Below are 22,719 nucleotides of genomic sequence, written 5' to 3'. Positions count from 1 at the left end.
CAAAAGTATATTCTTCAGAACATGGCGGCGCAACTGGAAGAACACGTCCTCATCCTGCGCCCCCATGCCAAACTTGGGAAAAAGCATCAACATCGATGTGTATGCCATAAAGTCCATCATTCCCATGCTTAACGAAGACACCATCACTTTCTCTCTGACTCGAGTGGTTGGTGTATTGTGCTCCGATGCAAGGCATCCTCTAGATTCTGGTTTTCCAAGTGTGCATAGTATTGGTTCTTCTTTATTACCAGGTCGACTATGAAGGCAGGCGCGTTTTGGACGAATGCATTGGCAATCTCGCTCTGCTGCTCCCGCAATCCTGATAGACAGTGAGTATACAGAACCTGAAAGCATCGTGCTAACGATCGGTTCTCGGACAACACACCCGCAACGGCCCTCATGTCGGTGGTATTGCACACGTCTTGCGTAAGCTTCAGAATCTCTTGGGCTCGTCGCTGTGGAATTGCCGCTCCCTTGCATAGAAGCAAAGCGGCAAAGTCCGGGGCGCCATGTTGAGGCGACAAGGCCCAATTCAGTGTCGTCTGACCATCCGATGTGGGCGTATCAATTTTGAGAGTGTCACTCTCTAGCAGCATTTCCGCTTCCCAGTAGCGCCCTTGGCATACTAGGGCGAAGAGAAGGGAGGAGGTTCTGGGTACAGGGCCTCGGTGGTTGTAACGTTGATTCGAATCTTCGCCCGATTTTAGTAACTCTAAAATGATCCTTCGTCTTGCATACCGGGATCTGGCGTCTGTGGAAGGGTTCGTGGCAGGCAACACGGCAGCCGTGAGGGCTGTGCGCGAATAGGGGCTCAACCCACGCGGCATGCTTCGTAAATCCGAACAATCTGGTTTTCGTGTTGGAGCCCCCAACACCAGCAATAACTCTGCGATCATCCATTTACCCCGATCGCACGCGATGGAAAGCGGACTGTCTAGATCCCTGTCGACACGGGTTATCGTTTTGTTCACATCAGCGCCATGCTTGAAAAGAAGCTGGATCAGCTTTTTCGTTGGTCGATTTCCCACCACGGCGGAGAATATAGCCGTATACCCGAAGTTATCCTCCATATGTATGCCAATAAGTTTTTCCTTCAAGATGTGTTCCACCATAGCCGTAGAACCATGATATGCAGCGTGATGGAGTGCAGTATTAAGGGGGCTACTAGAACCAATGGGCCCCCTGCTTCGATCAACCTCTTCGAAATCTTCGTCTGATCGAGAGCAATCGATATAAACAGCGGTGGCAGGAAACTTTTGACCCTATTCCGAGATTGTAGCAATGGACTTGAATCTGGGAGATCAACAGAGTGTTTCATCTCTAAGTCAGCCTTTGCGTGAACGGAGTGATTGATAGTTCCAAGTGCAAATTCGAGGTCCTTTGTAGTCGGGATACGCTTTAATGATTTGATGGCAAGAGAGACTGCGGAAGATCGTCCATTCCGCACATTACTTTCGTATAGCGTTTTGCGCCAAAACTCTAGTAGAACTTTTGAGCAGCGACATAGAGAGGAGATGTCCCTAGGCCCGAGGTATTTTGAAATCTCGAGAAGCATTTCGAATGGCAGCTTTGTTTAATGTACGTCCATAGTGTAGAACAAGCGAGTGACACTGGGGGGAAGATGAAGAAAGACGGTCTCTGAATTTGCGGGCTTCGGACAGATATAAATAGCCCGAAAGATAACTACCTCCTCCACCTCCACCTCAGAGACTCGAGTCTGCTATCCGTGAAATAAAGGTTTTTATAGCCCATGGCCGCGTTTAATTTGACCTGCGGGCAGGATGTAAGTGTTTACGATGGCAACTATCAAGGGGAGGCAGCCTGCCCGGACTTTGGACTACCAAACGCCTGCTCTCCTATACTAGTCCTACAAAACAGTGCTTCAATACTGCTAGATTTCTCAGGTGATACAACTTGGGTCGGAGAGCGTGATGCCAGTCTCGTAGCTAAAATATCAGCTTCCATAAACGTCATTCGATATCCCCCTGAAATAGCTAACCGTGGAAATATTCAGACGATTCCTGCGGTGCTTTGGTATTGTAGATTTTACCATGACACACATTGCTCCCCTGCAAGGCTGGTATCACGTAATTTTGTTTTGGTCCAGTGGCAGGCAACTTAATTGATAGGTGCTACTAAGACAGTCCGTTGAGGGTCTTTTGCAGGCTTTTAACAATTATCTTATTTAACTTCAGATAAAAGCCTCAGATGCTTCGCCCATCTTTGACCCCGAGCTGGCGGCCTCCCCCTTACGGGCGTTACCTGTGTATCAGTGCCAACTTGGACGGTATCTGGCCCCTATACCAGGCACACGATCTATGTCATGACACCTGTTTCAGTCAGATCTGCTTATAAATGGAAACATACCGTAAGGTCAATTAACTAGTCGGTAGAGTCCCAATATATAACAAGTACAACCATTATTAATGTAGTACAAGACTAGACATCAGATTAAGGTTCGACTCAGCCCATACACACTGTCAGTTGACAGCGCCACGGCCATCACTATTGAGCCTTAAGCGCTGGCTCTCTCGTGGCCGGGCTCTGATAGGGGCTATGACTTGAGCTCACTGTCCATCAAGACCCTGTAGGGACCAAGAGCTATCTCAAAGGTGGGCAGGAGCAAGCACGAAACTCGACAGGGGTAGATCAAGTATAAATAGAGCTTTTATCCCTTTCTTCCCTCGCCGATTTGTCTTTTTATCAATATAATCCAGTCAATCTCTGCTCCACATAATCTGCTCTTGTCTTTTCTTCAAATTTGCCTCATTTATAGCTCCTCTACTCTGCAGACAGAAGTCGAGCAAAACATATTCTCCGTTTATTATCACCATTTCGTTTGATCGAGCTTCGCAACTAGCTGCCAGCACTATGTCTCATTACGCTCAGCACACTTCACGCCGTCAGACGCCAACCCGTATCCAAGCCCCCAATATGCCGCCGTCGAAGCCCAACGAGGCTCCTCACAGCAACAATACAGCTGGCAGGGCTACACACACCGCTGCCCATGAGACTAGGGCTCTGGGGAGCTACGTCTCTGAGCCAGCCAGGTCACAGGACTCATGCAACAATCAAATTGAACCCAACCTTCCTATCTTTACCGGTGGCGAAATGGTTACAGACCTTGCGAAGAATTTGCTCATAAGCAACGCCAGCGACAACCACACGACTCAGAGGCTCACCAGCCACGTACGAGAAACTCCGAGTACCCTGTCTCAGTTGCAAGTTTTTTCTGCTCCTAATCGGCCTGCCATTGGGTCATTCATTGAGAAGCACTCTACCAAGGCAGATGAAACGGTTGTGTTTGATATGGGACCACCAGAGAGAGCACGAAGATCCACTTCCGCTGCCAAACCGTTTACAGGCCAGGAAGCCTTGGAAGTACAAACTAAGTACCAATATTGGATGGCAGAGGCTGTAAATTGGCAGAGAATGCGGGGAAATCTTGTACAGAGAGCACCTGATGTCTCCCAGGACAACGCGGCCGCTTGTCACCACCTACAGCCTGGCCATTCCCAGCGGTATCCCGACAGCCTATCAACTGCCAATAACACAACTAAAAAGGCATTGAACCCTGGCACAGGCCCTGGTATTGAACCCCTTGTGCCGAATGGAAGGAATCTTATCGGCCAGAAACGAAAAGCCTGGCTGCAAGAGAATCCAACTGCGCCGAAAAGTGATAGCACAGAAGCTCAGGCGAGTCCCCAGAATGAGACCGCCAAAGGACTTCCTCGCCCAAGCGCCAAAGAAAGGCTAGTCAGTCGCCTCCCCATCTTATAGTGGCCCAAGATAGTGACTCATACGAGATATTGCCGTCTCAGACATCAGCTTCCATGATTACTGCGATTACGTCTGTTGATTCTTACGAGGCAATGAAAATGCCTACCAGTTCGATGCAGAGAGGAGAGCTGATCTTCAGTGGCACCGGATTGCACTCTGTGCTTCCGCGAGACTTCCCCTACCTGCTTGCCAAGATTGACAAGCCGACCGAGGTAGATGGAGTACTCAAATTCGAGGCTACATGGAAGCCAGTCTTCGTACCTTTCGCCCAAATTAGGGGCGAAGCGAGGCCACTGGCGAAGCTAGCCACCCATCTGTCTACCATCGCAGCTAAGGTAGCTTACGATACACGTCTTGATACTGCTGTTCCTAAGACAGCCACAGCTTTTGACATCGAATACTTCAAAGGTTGGGAGACGGTGTTGTGTGATGGAAAGGAAACATTACTTCTTCAAGTATGTTTCCCAAATTCTCCTCTAGAATTTAAAGATCTGGTGGGCGTTGAAACGATGAATGACGCAAGGAAGCTTGTGGAGGAAATATTTGGCAGAACTAAAGGGAATCAGCTCATGAGAATCCAGCCGAGCAAATAAAGCAATACGCTTGTAGATTTAATAGCATGGTGGATATAGTATTTTCTTCATTGCCTCTGAGCATCGAAGCAGCTGTTTCTTTAGTCACTTCACTTGAGCTATATAGGAAATTAAAAAATTAGACCGATATATTTGTTGGATAACATTCCACCAGACATAGGAAGTACTTGGCTTGGCATTCTGAGCCTTACACTGATGGCAAGTCACATCGTTACGGACCGAAGGCATGTTGAACCGAAACAATCACTTCCGTCGTAGGTGCATGTGATTTCACTTTCGAGAAAGATACTAAGACACCCCTTTTTGAGACAAGTCGGACTGACTTGATCACTCATGGCGCATTTCTCCCTATACCTGGTGATTATATTGGCTTCGACGACTCAAGATGGTAGTTCCCCGGCGAGGTCTATCCCTGGCTACCCAAAGTTTGCCAGGAATTGTGTCCCATCGAACGTGCGAGGTGGCCGGCGCTAGAAAGGGGGAAACTATTTGCTCACGGGCTGGAATTCAAGGATATCAGCCAGCTGATCACGTTATTACAGTTTTATTTGTCTAGTCGAACATAAGTTATTCTAGGACGTCACAGGCAAGATAAGAGAGACATCGTGAACCCCTCCGAACGATCCCGCAGCACACAGTGATCATCTACACGGATGGCTCTTTCGACGCCCGAGGAAACACAACGAGGTCCGCAGCGGGCCTCTGTTCCTTCGCCCCGCACACGAGAGCAGCCAAATGCTACTCCTGGAATCTGGGCCCAGGCCTCCGGATTGCGGATGCAGAGCTCATATGCATACAAAAAGCCCTGCGAGTTGCCCGATCGTGGAACGCTCCCTGCTACATCTTTACCGACAGCCAGGCCGCGCTCCGCCAGACGCAAGGGACTAGCTATCTGGCCAGGCAAGTGAACAGCATTGCAGAATCTCTCCAACATCCTGTCCAGCTCCATTGGTGTCCGGCGCACTGTGGGATCCGGGCAACGAGATAGCCGACAAGCTAGCGAAGAAGGGGCTTCAGAAGCCCCTCCCACGACACGACCGGCAAGACCAACTCGTATCTCTCAGCTAGCTGAAGAGCCAGATCCACCAAAAGGTGAAAGAAAGATGGAAGCAGCTGTGGGACCTCGAAGAACAGAATGAAGACCGTGGCCGACGCGTTCACGGCCTGGGGAAGCAGTACCGATTGCTGACTAGGAAGCCGCCAAAGTTTGCAATGAAGCCCTTTGACTACTCTGGATTTCCTCGGAGTGTCACGTCCGCGTATATCCAGCTACGCACAGGCATAGGACACATAGCAACTTACCTACGTCTCATAGGGAAAACCGACTCGGACGTCTGTAGGTATTGCGCCAGAACGAGGCAGACGACAACACATCTCCTACTCTACTGTCGGCACTTCAACAGGCAGCGACAGCAGTTACAGAGGCAGCTCATGGGGCTCCCTCTCACGACTAGCGTTCTTTTCACTACCATGCGTGGAAAGGGGGCTCTGCTCTCGTTTCTACGGGAAACAAAGCTTCCCTTTTGTTAACTTCACTAGAAAGGCTGAACATGGACAGCAAGTTGAGCGATGGAATTTCTGGATCTGGACTCTCCTGGCTTGAAAGGAGTAAGCCCTCATCAGGGCTAGGCTTGTCATAATGTCTGTCATAGCTAGATAGCTGCATACGGACAATAAACTTGATTCAAAAAAAAAAAACAGAACACCATGGCTGATAACCGTACGCTGGGAAGGTGCGGTTCAAGCTATGGCCAACTTTGCAGTACAGTAGCTCCTCAAATCTTGAGGTTCATGCGATTCCAACCTTCGTCTCTTAATTGACGTGCGAGCTCCGCCGTCCAACCAGACTTGCCACTTCTGAGGTGGTTGATCTCAACGATAGCTGATCCAATAGAAGTGACGTAGGCAGCAGCGTTGCATGATTTGTCTCACGTCAAATATCTTTGCAATGGATATCAAGGTGAAGGTACACTGATTTAATCGTACTTAAAGCTGGTATATGTTCCAGACCAAAGCTCATTGGAGATGATTACAAACTCTGCCTTCCCCAGCAGTCAGGGTGGCTGCAGCGTTTCAGCTTTACCATGATTAAGATACATGGATTTTCATATAGAAGATGCCCTACTTTCGTTCGCATCATAGGCGATGGAAGGTAGAAAAGGGGGAAATCATCGAAACAAGCTGGAGTCGCCCTGGCCTCACAACCAAGGTAACTAAAACCATCAAGACCTGTTTGCCGATAAGTCCAAGGCGGTCCAATCAAGTATGAAGGCTCTGTTCGACACCAACGACTGGCAAGAGGTGGAGAGTGCCTTGCAGGCACTAATAAGAAATCGACACTTCAGATGAGAACTATCCCCTACCCTCCCAACGTCTACTTGTTCACAAAGTTGATATCCTACGACGTATAACACGATGTTCATAATCCGAATGCAGAGCTTGGTGAGATACCCTTGAACTGGCGACGAAGGCAGAATGTGAAGGTGTTTTGGCACTCTACAGTGGGGTCAAAGCTCTGTGAGAAAGTGTGGGGTGCGGACCAGAAGAGACGTGAATCCTATCCTAGCTGCTTGCCGGGGAACCATCCCACTAGGAGCGGCCTTGGACCTTGATCGGCCCCTGCGCTTCCTTTTGTCGAAGCCTTTCTTACTGCACAGCTGACAGAGAACGATCCCAGTTGCATTCCGAATCCGCGTGACGATAGCTTTCATGAGCTATGTATCTGGGGCAACGATAGGCTGAATTTGTTATGCTGCTTCTTTGATACTGCATAGTAAGATGGAAGAAAGCGCCGGCCAAACAAATTTAGTCATATTACCTATCTCGGTTGTTAGTAGATGTTTCGTCTGTACTGAGTAGAGTTGAAAACCAAGCGCGTACTCTGTTCTCATCAGGTACCCAAAGGAAAGCCTGCCTTGGCTTCACAGTCTGCCGTTGTCCAGGAATTTTCGTGGATGTCAGTCTTCGGTATAGAATTAAGAGGTCTGCTACGTCAAAGCAGAAATGGATGGCCCAGTTTGAATAACTCAATGACACCTCGCAAGCCCTGCCAGATTCTCACTCAACAAGTTTGGCGCTCGATTCGTTCGATATGGAAGAGGCTGCCTCGCTGTCACAACTGGTGGCCGAGAGCACACCGTGGGAGGCCACGCAGACACCTAGCCATGGCAACCGCAACGTGAGCGGCCATCGGGATGTCTTTGGCTTCCCAATCAGGGACATCTCAGGACCTGCAGGTACGCACAAGTTTGAATCACTAATTTAACTGCGTCGCTAACTACAACTCACATCAGGCGCCTACGGATTTCGACATCTGAGTGAGACCCCAATGGAAGAAGATGAAGTTGCCCACAATCCGGACCATTACCGTACCGATACCACGAATCCTCGACAGGCTGAGAGCCTTAGACCACCATCTGTGGAATCAGATGTGAACCACTACGAACACAGCGCCATGTTCAATCCAATAACTACAGAGGCGCCCACCACGATACCCGCAATCAATCGGAAGCAACCCCCCATTCACTGAACACCATTCTGTGGATCACTGACTTGCCAGGTGATGCCACTCACAATCGTCTCCTCCGTTGCATCCGCAACATCGGCCGGGTGTACAAGCTCAATATTGTGCCCGGCAATGGCCAGCACACGGACGCTGCTGCGTCAATCCAGTTGTTTGAACTGTCTACCGCCAACGAGCTCCAGGGTCGAATCAACACTGGTACATTTTTGTCGAAGGACGCTACCCGTTCGTCGTCTGAAACCGAATTCGACGCTCAGAGCCGAGTGCTGGAGAAGCAGGGCTTTTACGGGTGATTGTAATGCGTGGCAACGAGCGCGTCGCGAACCGGCGCGTTATCATTGGCAACTGGTCTGAGCGATTCTACTGGGATAAAAACAAGGTTCTGGAGTTCCACCAGGGGAATGAAACGGTTCTAGAGTTCCGCTTCGCCTGCTACTCGCGGCAGGCGGAAAATGCCGCCCGGGTCCTAGCGACGGACACTCGCTTCCGCGATGTGGACCTCTGGTTCGGCCAGGACCCGTGTGCTGGACTTTGAGCTGTGGTTAGGAGCTCCAGTACTTCGTCGCTCACCCCTCGTGTTACTGCCAGTCGATGTTTGCATGATAAGTAACCTTTTGTTCCATCGTGTCTGTTACGTAGCTAGCATGTTCCCTTCTATACCACGTTTTCTACAGTTGCTCTTTTTTGTTATCCGGCTTGCCGACTGGACTCACTCTCATTTGCGGCTGAACATCTTCTTCGTCCGCGTCCGGATGGCGCCAGGCATCTTGTAGTTGACAGGCGATTCCGAACCGACGAAGATGACCAGGTCGTAAATAAGGCAGCCCGTGATGGAGCCGACCATGGCGCCGCCCCATGGCCCGTAGATCCACCAGGTGTTCGAGAACGCCTTGGGAGTCCGGTATCCCACAGCCCAGGTAACGAGGCGAGGGCCAAAATCCGAGGCCGGGTTCAGGGCCGAGCCTGTGTTGTACCCCAGCGAGAACTTGAGCGTCGTCTGCAGCATCCTGAGGATAAAGGCGTGCATGCCCATCCCGGGCGGGCTGTTCTGGTCGTCGCCCAGCGCGAACACGGCAATCATCATGACAGCGCCCGCGACCACCTGGCTGCAGAAGGCCGTCGTGTCAGGCACCCACTCCTGCGGGTAACTGAAGAAACTCTACCAGCCCGTCTCCATGGCCGGGTCTACGTAGTGCAGCGCATCATAGTAGATGGTGTATGTCAAGCCGGCCGCGCACATGCTTGCCGCGAACTGAACCACGATGTACAGCGCGCACTGCCGCCAGGGGAACCCCCGGAACAGACTCAGGCTGATGGAGATGGCCGGGCTCATGTGCGCGCCCGACACGCCGCCGCCGATGTAGATGCCGAACATGAAGGCGAAGCCCCAGGCCCAGCATGATGTCTCATATGTCCCGTACTGGTTTTCCTGGTTTTTAGACAGGCTCACCGTCAGGGTCGCGCTGATTCCGAGGAAAAATGGACATGCCCGTCTGTTTGTTTCGTGTCAGCTATTGTTCAGGTAGGGACGTTGGTCAGGAAGAAAGGGGATGGGGAGCAGATACTTACATCAAGAAACTCCGCGAGTGGCTCCGGATACTTTGCCCGAAAACGTGCCCACCAGTTCCGCAAGTCGCTGGGGTTTTTCTTGCCGTCTCGAGCCAGCTTATCCTCCGACTCGCCGCCCATCGGATCCTTATCGGCCTTGTACTTGTTACCTGGCTCGATATCGCCGCGATCTTCTCTGTCTTGATGATTGTCGTTCTCGTTTCTAGAATCACCACCATTATCGTTGTTGTTGCCGCTGCTTTGCCGCTGGTTCTTGTATGGGCCCTGCTGACCCTTCTCGTCAAAGTGGCAGTCGCCACCACTGCTCTGCTCCATGTTTTTGTTCTTCGGATCCCCCTGGCCCTCCTCGGCGGCGGATGTCTCATCTTTGTTCTTACTTTGCTCCTCCATGTCCTTCTTTTGACCGGAGCTCCGCATCGTATGCGGCAGAGTTTTCCCCAGACTGTAGACAGGCTTGTCCTTCGGCTGGTCGTACCACGGGTTGCCCTCATAGTAACTCTGATCAACCCATATGTCCTGCTCGTAGCGTGTGGATCGCCTCTCGGGCTCTTCAGGCTGGTCCATGTCTTCGTTCTTTTTACCTTGGGTGCGGGTGCTCTTGTCCCGCTGGGGTGCGCTGCCTGATGAATTCATTACTGCTGTTATCGCGAGAATTAGTTGGGGTCAGTTCCTAACAAGCATTGCAGGGAAATGACGGGGTACAAAGAAGAAGCTAATAAGCGATCTTCAGATGGATTTGGTAAAATAGGTTTCGTGGAGGCCGGGAGGGGTGGGTAGTGCACGTACGCCGTCTTGAGTTGCCCGAGTTGTTGAGCATTTCCTGAGTTGACGAGATTTCTGAAGCAGCACTTTGCACGGCGCTGTAAGCTTGTGTGAGCGCCTGGATCTGCTGCTTGTTGGCCTTCATCTCCTAGCGGAGCTCAGCGAGCTTTGCTGCGGTGTTCGAATTCGGCGGTAGTGAGTCGGTGGAGGGACGGGGAAACCCTGGCGAAGAGCTGCCGCCATTGTTGTAAACGGGCCCCTCTGTCGGCACCTCGTTCAATGTCTCGGGACTGGAGCTGTCGGCCTCCTCGGATTGAAATGGGAACGTTGGTGGGAGGTCGGGGTGCCGGGGTGGAAATTGGCCTCGGTCTCCGCCGACGTGGGTAAAGGAGTTGGGTGCCATCTTGTCGGGTTCGGCGCTAAGGGTGTGATGTGGGGATGCCTTGGCAGTTCGAGCGTGAGCTGAGAAGGACATCTTCTCAAAATGTCTTAAAAAGGAGGGTATAAACATGTTTTATAAGTCCTGGTGCTACCTTTTCCCTGGGTAGGGCAATGGGGCCAGTCTGTCGGCGTCATTCTCAGGCCTCAGCATCAGTCATCAATGCACTCATCTTCCTGTCGTCACTGCGGTATTGCATCCAAGATTATTCTGTTACAATAGCAATGAATACAGATCGGGCAAGTATGAGGTGGCCGTCTGGCAACCAATGCAGCTGGAGTTGGTGTCAGGATTGGATCTCGATGTCGTCAAAGGGGGCACAAGATCTTCAAGTCCCGGGCTTAACTTAGGAAAGTATATGGGTTTTAACAGCCTCAATGGTGCACATAGACCCAGGTATGGGGTACCATATGGGGTTGATTGGCGCGGAGGTATTTGGAGAGGGTTGAAACACTTCGACTTTGAGATCAACAATGTGCCATCGCACAACATGCTGTCGCGTTAGTTCAGCATCCTAGCATCAGCTATCATGTAGCCGCTGTGCATCTTGAGTCACCTCACGCCATTCTTCTAGAAAGGTCTCCAACTACGGCGAAATTGCTAGAACGAAGAGAAGGATCGTTGCATCCCCTTCCGGAACGAGTAATCCAGTCACTGTCGAAGGCCAGTCAGGCTCCGGGCAGGAGCTCTGGGCTTCTGCTCCGGGGTTGGCCCATAATAGCTGGTCCTCGCATCCCGGCTTAAAGCAGCAAAATACTTCTAGGAGGTTGTCCAATTATATTGAGCTTTTCGGTAAGACGTGCCACGGAGATTTCTCCATAGTGGGGACCTCCAGCTCAAACAATATTAACGTCGGCCTTACTTGGTGGTGATTGTCTGTGGGGATTCTATTCCGCAATTGGTTGCCACCCCTGATGCTGGTGGGGCATGACGTCTGTTCGGTTATACCCGACGGCAACGCATTGCTGAATGTTGCAAATCGACACATGCAGTTAGACAGCTGCAACTAAACTTTGTGCAGCTCCGGGGATTTTCCTCCGGTTGTTGCGACCGCTCTTCGAGGACTTAAACCCGAGTTCTACCCGCCGTTGAAGCGACTGAAGACGGCCTGTGCTTAGTGAAGATGGCAGGCCAACTTGTACCTACATTCCGATCCGGCTCCGCCACCGCTGTATTTGAATCTTCATATCAGATGTCTGCAATGGTCTTGATATGGAAGATCTAGATTGCCTATAGCTCTGCTTCTCTTCACGCTGTATGGGTCATTGACGGAGTTTGCCTTTGTTTTGGGTGATAATAAAAGCCCGTCACAGTTGGCCCCTGTGACGAATACAGATGGTATAGTTTGTTCAAATAATTTGCTCAACCATGACGACTAGTATATAGAAACATGACATGCTGCCATGACCAAGTCGGGAGCTTGTCCCCGCATCTGTTGTGCTCGCTGCCATGCGCGGCGGATTTCGGCTCATGTCGTCGGCGCGTTTCCGAAGAATCGCAATTTTCTGGTTGAACTAGAAGCCCACCCCCAAGTAGCACAGCCGCTTTCCTCTGTGGCTGATGATATCAGCCACCCCCTTAACCCGCTTCGTTCACCGAACAGCGATAGTATGTAAAAGGGACGGTGTTGGATCATTCGCGGACACAGTTTAAGGCGGAGTGGCCCACTTTATGTTGTTCCCCGGGAGATTAGCCCCGCAGCTCTAACACTAGTTGTTCGACCTCTCTTCCCAAGCTGTTGAGCCGTGTCGTGGAAGTACCATTACCCCCCGGGCAGCTTTACCCTGGGAGACCAATAATTTCGACCATCATACATCGACGTCAGTGCAAAGAACTACAGAAGCACTTCGGCAGCTACGACAGGCCCATACGTATTGGGAGCGGTGGGATGCGAGTCGTCGGCGAAGTCCAGCCATGGGGTCAGAACTCGTGCCAGCCGCGCTAGCATAACCTACCCCAGTCCTCCAACTCTGCAAACCGTCGGAATTCTTGCTCAGCAAGGATCACCAGTCGTATGGGTCGTATGAGCAGTATGGCGGTCGCTATGCGTGGCAAGCGGGCACCAATGACATCTCGCATGTTGACTAAGTATCTGATCTGGAGTAGGCCGTAGCAAAGGACTTCACGTAGATGACCAGCACGACCGCGAAAGCGCATTTCTACCGCCAACCGCACTGGAAACATTCGGCCACCCTACGGCCCAGGTCCGTTTTCAGCCGCCCGCTAGCAAACCACATGCCGAAAGGCGGCCAGTAAACGATGCAAACGTTGCGAGAGCCGTTTCTTCAGTACATACGGTAATACGGCAGGTTGGATGGTGCGTATGTACGGGACCATGACCACGCCGGCGTGGAATTAGACGCAACATGGCAGGGCTGCCAAGAAGCAGTTCCTAATTGAGAAATCGGTAGCTTCGCAAGCGACTTTCTGTTCTTTGACTTACCTGGTCTAGGACCTCCCAGCCGCCTTTCTGGTGGATCTGTCCCGCATCCAGTGCGCTGAGTTTCGCATCTACAAGATGGAGACTACGCTCCAAGTTCCGATGCTTGAAGACCACATCACAAGTGTCGGGTTCTTTCTCTGCTGGCGATCATGTTTTGATCCATCCGTCGAGCTTATTGGTTACGTAAGGTCGCCCGAGGGGCGGCAACTCATTCAGCCCCATTTCGACATCCGTCACGGTCCGTTTGATGTTGGTCGGCTTGCCATCTCCCTGCTCGTAATGCATTGGTCTTTCCATCTTCAAGGCACTGACAACAGTTGTGGAGAGATACACTCGGGCGTTGACTGCCTCAACTGTTTCCATTCTCTACTCCACGGCGAGGAAATTCCAAATGCGCAATGGGTAATCGCAAAGCATCTTCGCGCTTTCAGTTCATTGGTCCCTGAAGTCTCTGCATTCCTGCAGAGTTGTGGCACGTGGAACAAGTTGGAGGGTAATGACGGAGACCCAGTCCTGGAACAATTCTGGAGAGGCTGTGTCCAAGGTGACTCGGTCAGGGCGGCTTTTCACAGGGCGATTACGGCCAGCCATGTTTCCCAACATGTAACCTACTAGGTCTGTTTATTTAGTGTGTACCTACCAAGATTTGTTTTCGTCGGTCTGGGATATTTCAGTCGGCAGCACCCGATAACAATCTAATGCCATTTGTTACAGTCACAGCCTTATATTACCAATATGACCTATCCATGTACCTCTTTGCAGCACTAGGGGCTCGCTGATGGTCGGACTCGCCCACTCCCTTAAAGATAGGCCAAGCCTCAGCCGCAGTGGTGCGTTTGCCTCACGGTTGCCTACTTTGCCAGGTCGTTCCGGAGGCGAACTACATCGGCTGTAAGAGCCGCATCTAAGTCTTCAAATTTCTCTCATCTCCCACCGCCCCGACCACAGATAGCAATACATAACTACAGTGGTCAACCCTTGAAGCTCTTATCATACTTTCTAATTTCACCAAATTCAACATGCCCGATCAAGGGGACTCCGTGCAAAACCTGCCCATAAATATGTGCGACTCCCACTGGCTAATTCAAACCCGACACCAACTGACATACTGTTTACAGGCCCAGACACCTTCCTTCTGGTGACTCCAGTTCAAGAGCCATGATCCCTAGAAATAATGCCCGCTTCAATAGGACGACGCAGGTTGGAAGGCTATGGAACCCAAATGCGCCAGGTCCCAGCCCACCACGCAAACGTGGTAAAAAGAATTCAGAACCACAACCTACAGTTCAATCGCAGCTTGCAACTAGGCAAAGCGACCTAGAGGTGTCTGACGAGGACGAGACATACGTCCCCCAACTCAAAACCAGACCTATCGACCACCTTCAGCTGGTCGCTGAAGTGAAGGGGATCTATGCTGGCTTAGTTATGGTGGAATCCAAATGTATCGAAGTGGACAATGCGCAAGATGCCCAGAAGGATGCTAAGCTGAACAATGAGCAGTGGCAGGCTCTTATCACTTTGCACCGCACCTTACTTCATGAGCACCATGATTTCTTTTTGGCCTCTCAGCACCCGACAGCCAGTGCATCGTTGAGAAGACTCGGGGCCAAATATTATATGCCAGGGAGGATGTGGAAGCATGGGATCCATGCCTTCCTTGAGTTGCTGAGGCATCGTTTACCTGCCTCCGTGGAGCATATGTTGACGTTTATTTACCTCGCATACTCGATGATGGCACTCCTCTATGAGACCGTCCCGGCTTTTGAAGGGACGTGGATGGAATGCCTGGGTGACCTGGGTCGGTACAGGATGGCGATTGAAGATGATAATTTACAAGACCGAGAGGTCTGGACTTCCGTGTCACAACGTTGGTACTCAAAAGCCTCCGATGTCATCCCAAAGACTGGTCGGTTATACCATCACCTCGCCATCCTGGCACGCCCGAACGTGCTCCAGCAGCTGTTTTACTATTCAAAGGCCCTTTCCGCTCCGGAGCCCTTCGAATCGGCCTGGGTGTCGATCATGACTCTCTTTGATCCGTTGCTGGGTTCTGATAGCCAACGCTCCCGTCTCCTGCCCATTGACTTTGCTTTTGTTAAAGCTCAAGGTATTATGTTCAGCGGTAAACTTGGCGATGAATATCAGCCTTCAGTGACAGGCTTCCTCAGCAAACTCGATAACCACATCAGTAGAACGACTCGGAAATGGATGGAAAGCGGGTAAGTGGCTTATACAGTTTGGGTGATGTGCAATAGTTGACAGTAAACAGGTACTATATTGGAATCGCCAATTGCTGCGCCTTGTTATGTTGGGGCAAAGAGAGTAGCTTCATCTATCAGACAATTCGGCCCAAAAAGCCGGACAATAAGGAGACGCAGGAGGACTACAGGACCAGAACCATTCCCGACCCGAAGGACAACCAGAATGCAAAAGCTTTAAAACAGGCTCGTGATCTTTCCGAAGGAACGTACCGCAAGGTTTTCGCCAGATTTGCCGATCCTAACATTTTGCCGTACCTTCATACCATACTCGTATTCCATCGCTACCTGATCCTCTACCCCTCGGCTATGAGTCTACTCGAGGCTACCTTCCCTTGGAAAATGGTCTCGGTGCTTCTGAACTCCCTCCTCCCTTCGTGCCGTGAGTACGAAAGGATCCAGAGCGAGGAGTTTCCGCGACCCGACAAACAATCACCCAGGCCACTCCCGGAAGACTTCGCCCTCCGGGGTCTACTGTGGGCCGACAAGTACTTTCCGTCGGACTGGTTCTCCAACGACAAGATCGACGACGATGAAAAGTACTTGGAAGTCGCCTCGATGACGGATGAGCGGAAGGAAAGAATTCTTTGGCTAGGTGTTTCTATTGCGCGACATGATAAATGGCTCCTCTACGACGAAGAATCCCACCGATTCTCGGTTCCTTCTCGATTTGAACAAGAGATCGATATCAACATGAGCGTTGACCCCGACGTAGCCAACGTTTCAGACCCATCACGAGCTTCCAAACCTGCCTTGTCTTCGGCAGGCGACGATGCCATTCGCCAGGCAATGCATGCTGACGAGGATATGACTGAGGTCGGCGATTGTATCACACGGCGGCAGCGACAATGACCTGGCCGAAGTGGTGGTCATCTCAGGCCCCTGTCATACCTTTGCGGCATTTGTCTCACCAAGATTACTCCTGCAAGCCCCGATAGATAGCCCGACCCCTTTTTGCCGATTGGCCAGTTGCATGTCGAGTAGTAGCAACCACTTCACTGCTCCCGGCATATCACCTTAGCTAGTTCGAGTAGAAGCGACCACAATCGAGTTCCTCCTCAGGTTCACACAGTGCCGCCTTGAATCTGATGGGTACCGGGTCACGTAGCGGCCGGGTTGTGGGTGCAGTCCACTCCCTGTCCCGTGTGGATCGCACCCACTAGCGCTGATTCTCAACCTCCTTTCCTTGGCGAGCCATTCCCGGAAAGTACCTTGTCCGGCCACTTCCAGGAGAGCTGGACATGCTTTCCTCCTCCGGAGACCAGCAAAGGGCCCAGATGGCGTGTTGTATATATAGAGATGCCTGCAATTCCATCTCACCGCCCACCCAATGCAGCATATAGTTGTCTGACTCTCCTTTCTCGTGTACCGGCAGCCTGCCATTCCCCTGTTCATCATGTGCGACTACACTCAGGTAACCCCGGCCCTAGCCCTGGCTTGCAACACGACCTCGAGGTAGGCTGAGACTGATCTTGCTCAGGTCGAGTACACGTGCGGCCACTTCCGCTTTCGTGTGCAGCGATGGTGCGCTCACTACGAGCGGACACACCGCGTGTGCCCCCCCAATATTACCACAGGCGAGTTGAGGTAGGAGGCTGGAATGATGACCGTGGCGGCGCTTCGATACAACGCTGACAGCTCCCTAGAGGCGATGAGTTATGCAGTCAGTGAACTGACGCGCGCGGTCCTACCTCACTAACAGTTCCCAGCCGATTGTCTACCTCACAAGCCCGCTCCATGGGAACACATGATCAGACGAACTGTCTGAGCTGGCTAATACGTCTAGCAACGCAGTGGCCATCGGCTGTTCGAGTGAGAAGTTCCAGAGGCGAGAGATCAATTGGTCGTGGCCGGTGTGTATGGGAAATGACCACGAATGGCACCTTGACCCTTGCTACGGTAAAATGGTCGAGATCGAGCCATGGCATCACCAGGGATGGGGAAGAGCATGTAGTGTAGCACGGCAATCAAATAGAAACGGATTTTGATTTCACAACCAACACAGAAGGCATATAGGGTCAGATAGCTTCTGGAAAGTCACGACTTTGTTCTTAACCATATCTCTTCATAGCACTATTACCATCTTGCATCATCTGAGACTGAACAAGTGACATCATGGGGAATAATCACTGTACCCATCACTTTCATCAAGTCCCACACTACCCTTCGTTCGTGGTCCTGCAACATAAGCCAAGCGCGCCCCTTTTAATAGATTCTCGAGTGCAAGTACTGCAAAGCGGGGTTTCTGCCCATCACTAACGAATAGCATCGCATGAGGAGACGCCAAACGGGCCACCGGATAATACATTCAAACGCCGCCGAAGATCAGGGCGTAATGAGGAGACAGCCGCGGCAGATGCTGTATCACTTTCGGGAAGTGGTGCGGGTCCGTGGGCGTATCAGTCACAAGAGCCATTGGGCGGCAATGGCACTGATCGGAGATTGGGTTTCCCCCATGGTATTCACAGAAAGTCCTGTCATCAGGAGTACTTTGACAGCGGGAAGTGAGAAAAATCGCTCGACTCGGTGGAAAGCTTTACGGATGAGCCCCGGGGCATCAACCATCAGTGGATGTTGATATCCCCTTCGTTGCTAATTTCGAGAACCCTATCCTGACCCAGAGGCTGCATAGTGCAGCGCCATGTTGTGTTTGCCCTTACGCGAGTACCACCGATGGGAAAGAATGTGATGTGCACAGTCGGACCCCGATCGCGGTCCCGAGAAGCTCAAATAGGGGCCCTCCCCCACATTGGCAGCATGGGTCTGCACCCTAGACAGCCATTGCCAATCGCCCCCGCAGTTCCGATGTCTGGAGATAACGTTATCCCCGGCAGCCTATGCGACGGGCCACCGCACGTCCATCGTGACGTTGTCGGCCCTCAATTCATCGGGTCCTACGGCACCTATTACTACGAAGCCGGGTTTGGGGTCCCTGGGACACTGGAAGTAAGGTTTGAACCCTGTGCTTGTAATGCCATCTTCTGACACAAATCCGACAGCCTGGCACATTTGCCATCCCCAATCAACCTGCACTCGCACAAGTGACTGCTGGCGGCTACGGCTATACGGGACATCAAGGCATCGTTTGGGACTATGCCGCCCAGCCCAGCCAATATGGCCAGCTGGCACAACTACCCAACCAACCCCCAACAGAGGCTTATCTGGGAAACCTAGCTACTATCGATCATGGCCTGCAGCCAGAGACCCCAGCTAGTTCAGAGATTTCACCTGGCCATCATGCCGATTTTGCCAGGGAAAAGAGCAAGGAGAAGAACCGTCAAGCTGCCGCTAAGTGTCGTACGCGAATTAAGCAACAAAACAAGGATTTGCTAGATAAAGAGGCACAATTCCGTACGAAGAATGGGAGTTTGTGGGCTACCAAGGAGGCACTAGAGCAGGAGAGGATGTTATTGATACAAGAACTATTCCAACACAGTAAGTGTGGCGATGAAAATATCCAGAGGTACCTACAGTTGAGAGCGAGCTATATTGCTGTATTGCGGAAGAGGCCAATGATGACCACCATCAATGGTAGTCCATAGGCGTTTTTGCGCGGGTGCAAAATGTGATAGATGGAAAGTCTATCGAGGACATGATACACAATGGACCATGCAAACCAAAAGCGAGACGAAGATTGCTGTGTTCCGGGCCGTTGGTGAGGCCCGGACCTTCCAGGTGATGGGAATAGCGATGCAGTCCCATTGGATGCATTGCAACGTAGATACCGAGGATTTCACTCGGTACACCAACCTTGCTGCGGCTATTCTGAATCCGCATCTCCTTGGGATACATCGTGAGTCAGCTGGACCGCGATGCTGCATCTATTTAGTGGTACTGTCTCGCCCACCTCGTTTCGTTGGTTTCCGCGTTCATTCAGCGCCAGCCTGCCTATCTCTATCAATACGAACTCCAATACCCAGCAACAAGAATTCGACCCAGCTGCATGGGCTGCCGACCCTGTGGCGTACGGAGAGCAGTTGTCTCACGATGGATCCTTGGAAAGTATTCAAGTGCGGCTTGTGGCCGAAGGGCTTTCCAAACACGCACTTCCCCATGGAAATGAGAAGAGCTCTACATCCGCCCATATTGCTATACCGAAGAACCAGGCAGAGGCGATCTGTAGGTAGATCAATGGCCTAGTCACGAGCGCTCGCTGATGTCCTCAGGCGCATATCTTACCACGGAAGAAGTAAATCTGATGAGAAAGCACGGAGAAGGAGACTATTACTATGTGTACATTCCACCAGAAAGCCATTTCTCGCGCGCATTAAACCTTTGGTCTGGACAAGGAAGGGTATTGTGAGCTCTTCGCCAAACACGTCGTTTGGAGGATGGAGATTCGATCTAGCAGGGGTCTGGTGTGGAGGATCGACAGCCTTCTCGATTCGCTAGATAGCCCGTAGTCACACTAAGCCATCCTTGGCCGAGCGCGTCGCGTCGCGGCGCTCGCGTGTCCAACCGGGGTCGAGGGGTACGCAGCAGGTACGCAGCAAAGAGAGAGCCGCCACGAGCAAGTTCCTACCACACAACGGCCCAGCAATCCGTCCTTGCCTTGACTTGTGTTCTTGTTCCGGTACACCATGCGATGCACCGTGCGAGGTCAGCCGGCGCAACAGATCACGTTGGGGGCAGAACGCGCCAGGCTAGCGCCTCTTTTCCCTGCGGGTTGGTACGTCACAACGCAATACTCGCTTAGGCCGCCGGTGAGCACCGTTAGATGGAAGCAGACTGCCTCAGCGGCGCTTGGATGATGGCAGGCAACTGGCGGTGGCGTCGTACTTCTGGGCGAAACGATGGCCTTGTTTGCACGTATGTAGTTGTTGTATGGACGGCTCCCAGCATCCGTCCTCGGAACGCTGCAACTTCGACAAAGCCGTCGCTGCAACCACACGAGAACATATCAATGGATGCAAACCAGTCCAAGGAGCCTGGTCTTCGACATCTGCCCCTTCTATATGAGCTGCAGTGCCCGTCGTCCGCTTGGCTAAGTTGTCCAACTGGGAATGTTCCATACCAGGTGGTCCCGTAACCTGTCGCGCCTACTGCCTTGCAACAAGCAGCCACCGTCTTCTTGCTCCTTCCCCGCAGATTCGCCCTTTCCTCGACTATAAGGTTTCAACGAACTGTTGTCTGGCAGCTTTGGCCTATCGTCGTGTCGTTTTCTGCGGCTTTAGTAGTGCCCTCGTTTGTTGCCTAGCGGAACGCACCTGTGGCATGGATGGCGACGCGCGAAGGAGGCCGACTGGGCCGCCCGTCAGTGCCCCTTCGAGCGATCTGGTTCAAGACCCCAATGCGGAGCGCTGGTCGTACGCTACCATAGCAAATCAACGTCAGCCTGCGCCAATGAACACGTTCCTGACGGCTCGGGGTATGGTCGGGACGGCTGACTATCGTGGTTACCGCCAGGACCCAGCTGCGGCGTTCTCGCCCGCCTTACCACACAACCCAATGTCATGGCCGTCCGAGTATCGGCAAACATCCTTCGATCCTTCTCTGGAGTACGACGTCCCGCATACGAGCGTGGCGAGCACCGCCTACAACACAAATCAACTTTCTCCGCTGTGGCAACCAACGCCACGCAAGCCGGCAAGTGTGGCCGCGTCTCGGTTCGAAGGTGAACCAGCTGAGGCAGGTACGGCGCCTACCCTCCCGGCTCTAGCTATTCCATCGGACATGTCGGAAATCGATCAGTCGAGCCCAGGGGCCGAGAGTACAGAGCTTGATGGCCAGCATAGCTTTGCATCGACCAGCAGGATGCCACAGGCAAATGAGGTGCCAGAGGAGCAGGACTATTCAGCCTCTATAGAAATGCGCGAGGCGTATGAGCAGTACCAAACAAACATCAAAGAGGTTTTCACTAACATCCACAAAGGCGTCCTGGCTTCGGCTAGCGAATCGCTATTGGCTGTTTCCGACTGGTTGCTCTCGAAAGTCACGGAATTGGGTACGTTCGAGCATTGTCTCTATGCTAACGGCAATCCTGCTGATAATAAGCTCTCTAGGTCTGGCTACCGATAATTACCAACTACACCATGACCGCATCAAGCTTTGGCATGATTTCAACCATGCATGGCTAGCTCTACTACAGAAGCAAAAAGACATGGTTGGCTCAGGGATGGTGTTACAGAGGGACCAAACACTCATGAGCGAAGAAAGGCTCGAGGAGATGGGTGAGAAGCTTGTACGACTCTGTGATGGAATTACAGGGCACGGCCTCGTGGACTATGAGTACGGTGTATGGGAAGAGCTCATTATCCATAGTATGTCACTTCCGCGGGTAAAGCCCACCTTACTTACTACTTGGGAGTCTCAGCTGATTTGGAAGTAGTTCTTATGGAATGCCTCGACTTCTACGAGAGTACGGACGGGTCCGGAAACGCATCTCTTGCGAACCCTTCCTCCTCGAGGTAACTCCATCCGGCTTGGTGGATTGCGAGCTGCGTGTTTGCCCTGGAAAATGGACTAAAATGACACGGAGTCTTGGGCAGGCAAGTATCATGGTGATGTGGCTCGGGAGACTCCTTGGTTCAGTCTATAGCTGGCCTAGACCACCTACGCGAGGTATCAGATACGACCAGAGAAGGAGGTGCATACGCAGCAGCAGCTCTGATGCAACTCGTGCCGCGGGAATGTAGATACCAATAGCATCGAAGCAGAAGGTACGTCCCGCTGAGGTTCATGCACTAGTTTATCTGGTGACCTGGATCCTGCTCACCAAGCTGATCAAGCTGGTCCCTTGACTCTGGCGTTCCCCGCCGACATTATCTTCCTTCCGTTCTACGTTGTCTTTGCATATGTACACTCTGGTATGAAGCTGCGCGCCTTGTTCACATTCTGGGACCTGGAGTGGGCGGGGCGGAACCTCGAGAGGATGACCAAGATAGCCCTGGAGTAAACCTGGCCTAGAGTTGTGCTTGTAGTGGGCTCTCTTCGCGCAGTTCGGTATATAGTCAATTTATCATGGTCCCAAGTATTGCCGCAACCTTTGGCGTAGCATTTAGAATTGTTTCCGCTGAGCCACGCAGCCTCTTTATATCCTGTCGTCATTGGTTACCCTTTTCGGGCTCTCGACGCCTGGCACTCAACGTCCAAGTCGCGATAGTAAAAGAGTCCTTATTTTGAAAACTGAGAAAGTAATCTCCAGTAGAACTCACTAGGCGCGAATTGCTGTTTCAGGGCCTTTGTTTCTGGAGGGTTCACAAGCGATATCTTGGTAGCAAAAGGTCAATTCTCAATGGAACAGGCCGTAACTGCTACAGGATGGTGCCTCTAGTCACTTCATGCACGCACACATATTCTGGTAGCCCCCAATGAAACGCAAACCACAACGACTCGCTCATGATACACCTATT

General features: G+C 51.9%; 8 protein-coding genes across 8 annotated transcripts; 4 read left to right on the top strand and 4 right to left on the bottom strand.

The window, feature by feature from the left end:
* Positions 1-2,871: 2,871 nt before the first annotated feature.
* PG994_015247 (uncharacterized protein) lies at positions 2,872-5,281 on the top strand (the record flags this gene model as incomplete). Its single annotated transcript, XM_066866654.1, has 3 exons — positions 2,872-3,756; positions 3,822-4,235; positions 5,069-5,281. The coding sequence occupies 3 exons, from the start codon at positions 2,872-2,874 to the stop codon at positions 5,279-5,281; spliced, it is 1,512 nt and encodes a 503-aa protein (XP_066707568.1).
* Positions 5,282-8,194: 2,913 nt separating this feature from the next.
* On the top strand, positions 8,195-8,431 carry PG994_015246 (uncharacterized protein; the record flags this gene model as incomplete). The annotated part of the gene is made up of 1 exon (XM_066866653.1): positions 8,195-8,431. One exon carries the CDS (start codon positions 8,195-8,197, stop codon positions 8,429-8,431), a length of 237 nt encoding a protein of 78 aa, XP_066707567.1.
* Positions 8,432-8,611: 180 nt separating this feature from the next.
* On the bottom strand, positions 8,612-8,977 carry PG994_015245 (Glycerol uptake facilitator protein; the record flags this gene model as incomplete). Its single annotated transcript, XM_066866652.1, has 1 exon — positions 8,612-8,977. One exon carries the CDS (start codon positions 8,975-8,977, stop codon positions 8,612-8,614), a length of 366 nt encoding a protein of 121 aa, XP_066707566.1.
* A 78-nt stretch (positions 8,978-9,055) lies between these two features.
* PG994_015244 (uncharacterized protein) lies at positions 9,056-9,271 on the bottom strand (the record flags this gene model as incomplete). Its single annotated transcript, XM_066866651.1, has 1 exon — positions 9,056-9,271. One exon carries the CDS (start codon positions 9,269-9,271, stop codon positions 9,056-9,058), a length of 216 nt encoding a protein of 71 aa, XP_066707565.1.
* Positions 9,272-9,332: 61 nt separating this feature from the next.
* On the bottom strand, positions 9,333-10,282 carry PG994_015243 (uncharacterized protein; the record flags this gene model as incomplete). Its single annotated transcript, XM_066866650.1, has 3 exons — positions 9,333-9,389; positions 9,466-10,103; positions 10,252-10,282. 3 exons carry the CDS (start codon positions 10,280-10,282, stop codon positions 9,333-9,335), a joined length of 726 nt encoding a protein of 241 aa, XP_066707564.1.
* A 93-nt stretch (positions 10,283-10,375) lies between these two features.
* PG994_015242 (uncharacterized protein) lies at positions 10,376-10,630 on the bottom strand (the record flags this gene model as incomplete). The annotated part of the gene is made up of 1 exon (XM_066866649.1): positions 10,376-10,630. The coding sequence occupies one exon, from the start codon at positions 10,628-10,630 to the stop codon at positions 10,376-10,378; it is 255 nt and encodes an 84-aa protein (XP_066707563.1).
* A 4,108-nt stretch (positions 10,631-14,738) lies between these two features.
* PG994_015241 (uncharacterized protein) lies at positions 14,739-16,219 on the top strand (the record flags this gene model as incomplete). The annotated part of the gene is made up of 2 exons (XM_066866648.1): positions 14,739-15,328; positions 15,379-16,219. 2 exons carry the CDS (start codon positions 14,739-14,741, stop codon positions 16,217-16,219), a joined length of 1,431 nt encoding a protein of 476 aa, XP_066707562.1.
* Positions 16,220-18,172: 1,953 nt separating this feature from the next.
* Positions 18,173-22,262, top strand: PG994_015240 (uncharacterized protein; the record flags this gene model as incomplete). The annotated part of the gene is made up of 8 exons (XM_066866647.1): positions 18,173-18,313; positions 18,367-18,802; positions 19,089-19,160; positions 19,295-19,486; positions 20,334-21,311; positions 21,370-21,627; positions 21,681-21,774; positions 22,055-22,262. The coding sequence occupies 8 exons, from the start codon at positions 18,173-18,175 to the stop codon at positions 22,260-22,262; spliced, it is 2,379 nt and encodes a 792-aa protein (XP_066707561.1).
* Between the last annotated feature and the right edge of the window lie 457 nt (positions 22,263-22,719).

This window comes from Apiospora phragmitis, assembly GCF_038363925.1.
Source record: "Apiospora phragmitis strain CBS 135458 chromosome Unknown utg000016l:1.0-887042.0:1.0-888152.0, whole genome shotgun sequence".
NCBI lineage: Eukaryota > Fungi > Ascomycota > Sordariomycetes > Amphisphaeriales > Apiosporaceae > Apiospora > Apiospora phragmitis.
This window is presented reverse-complemented; position numbering and strand designations above follow the sequence as displayed.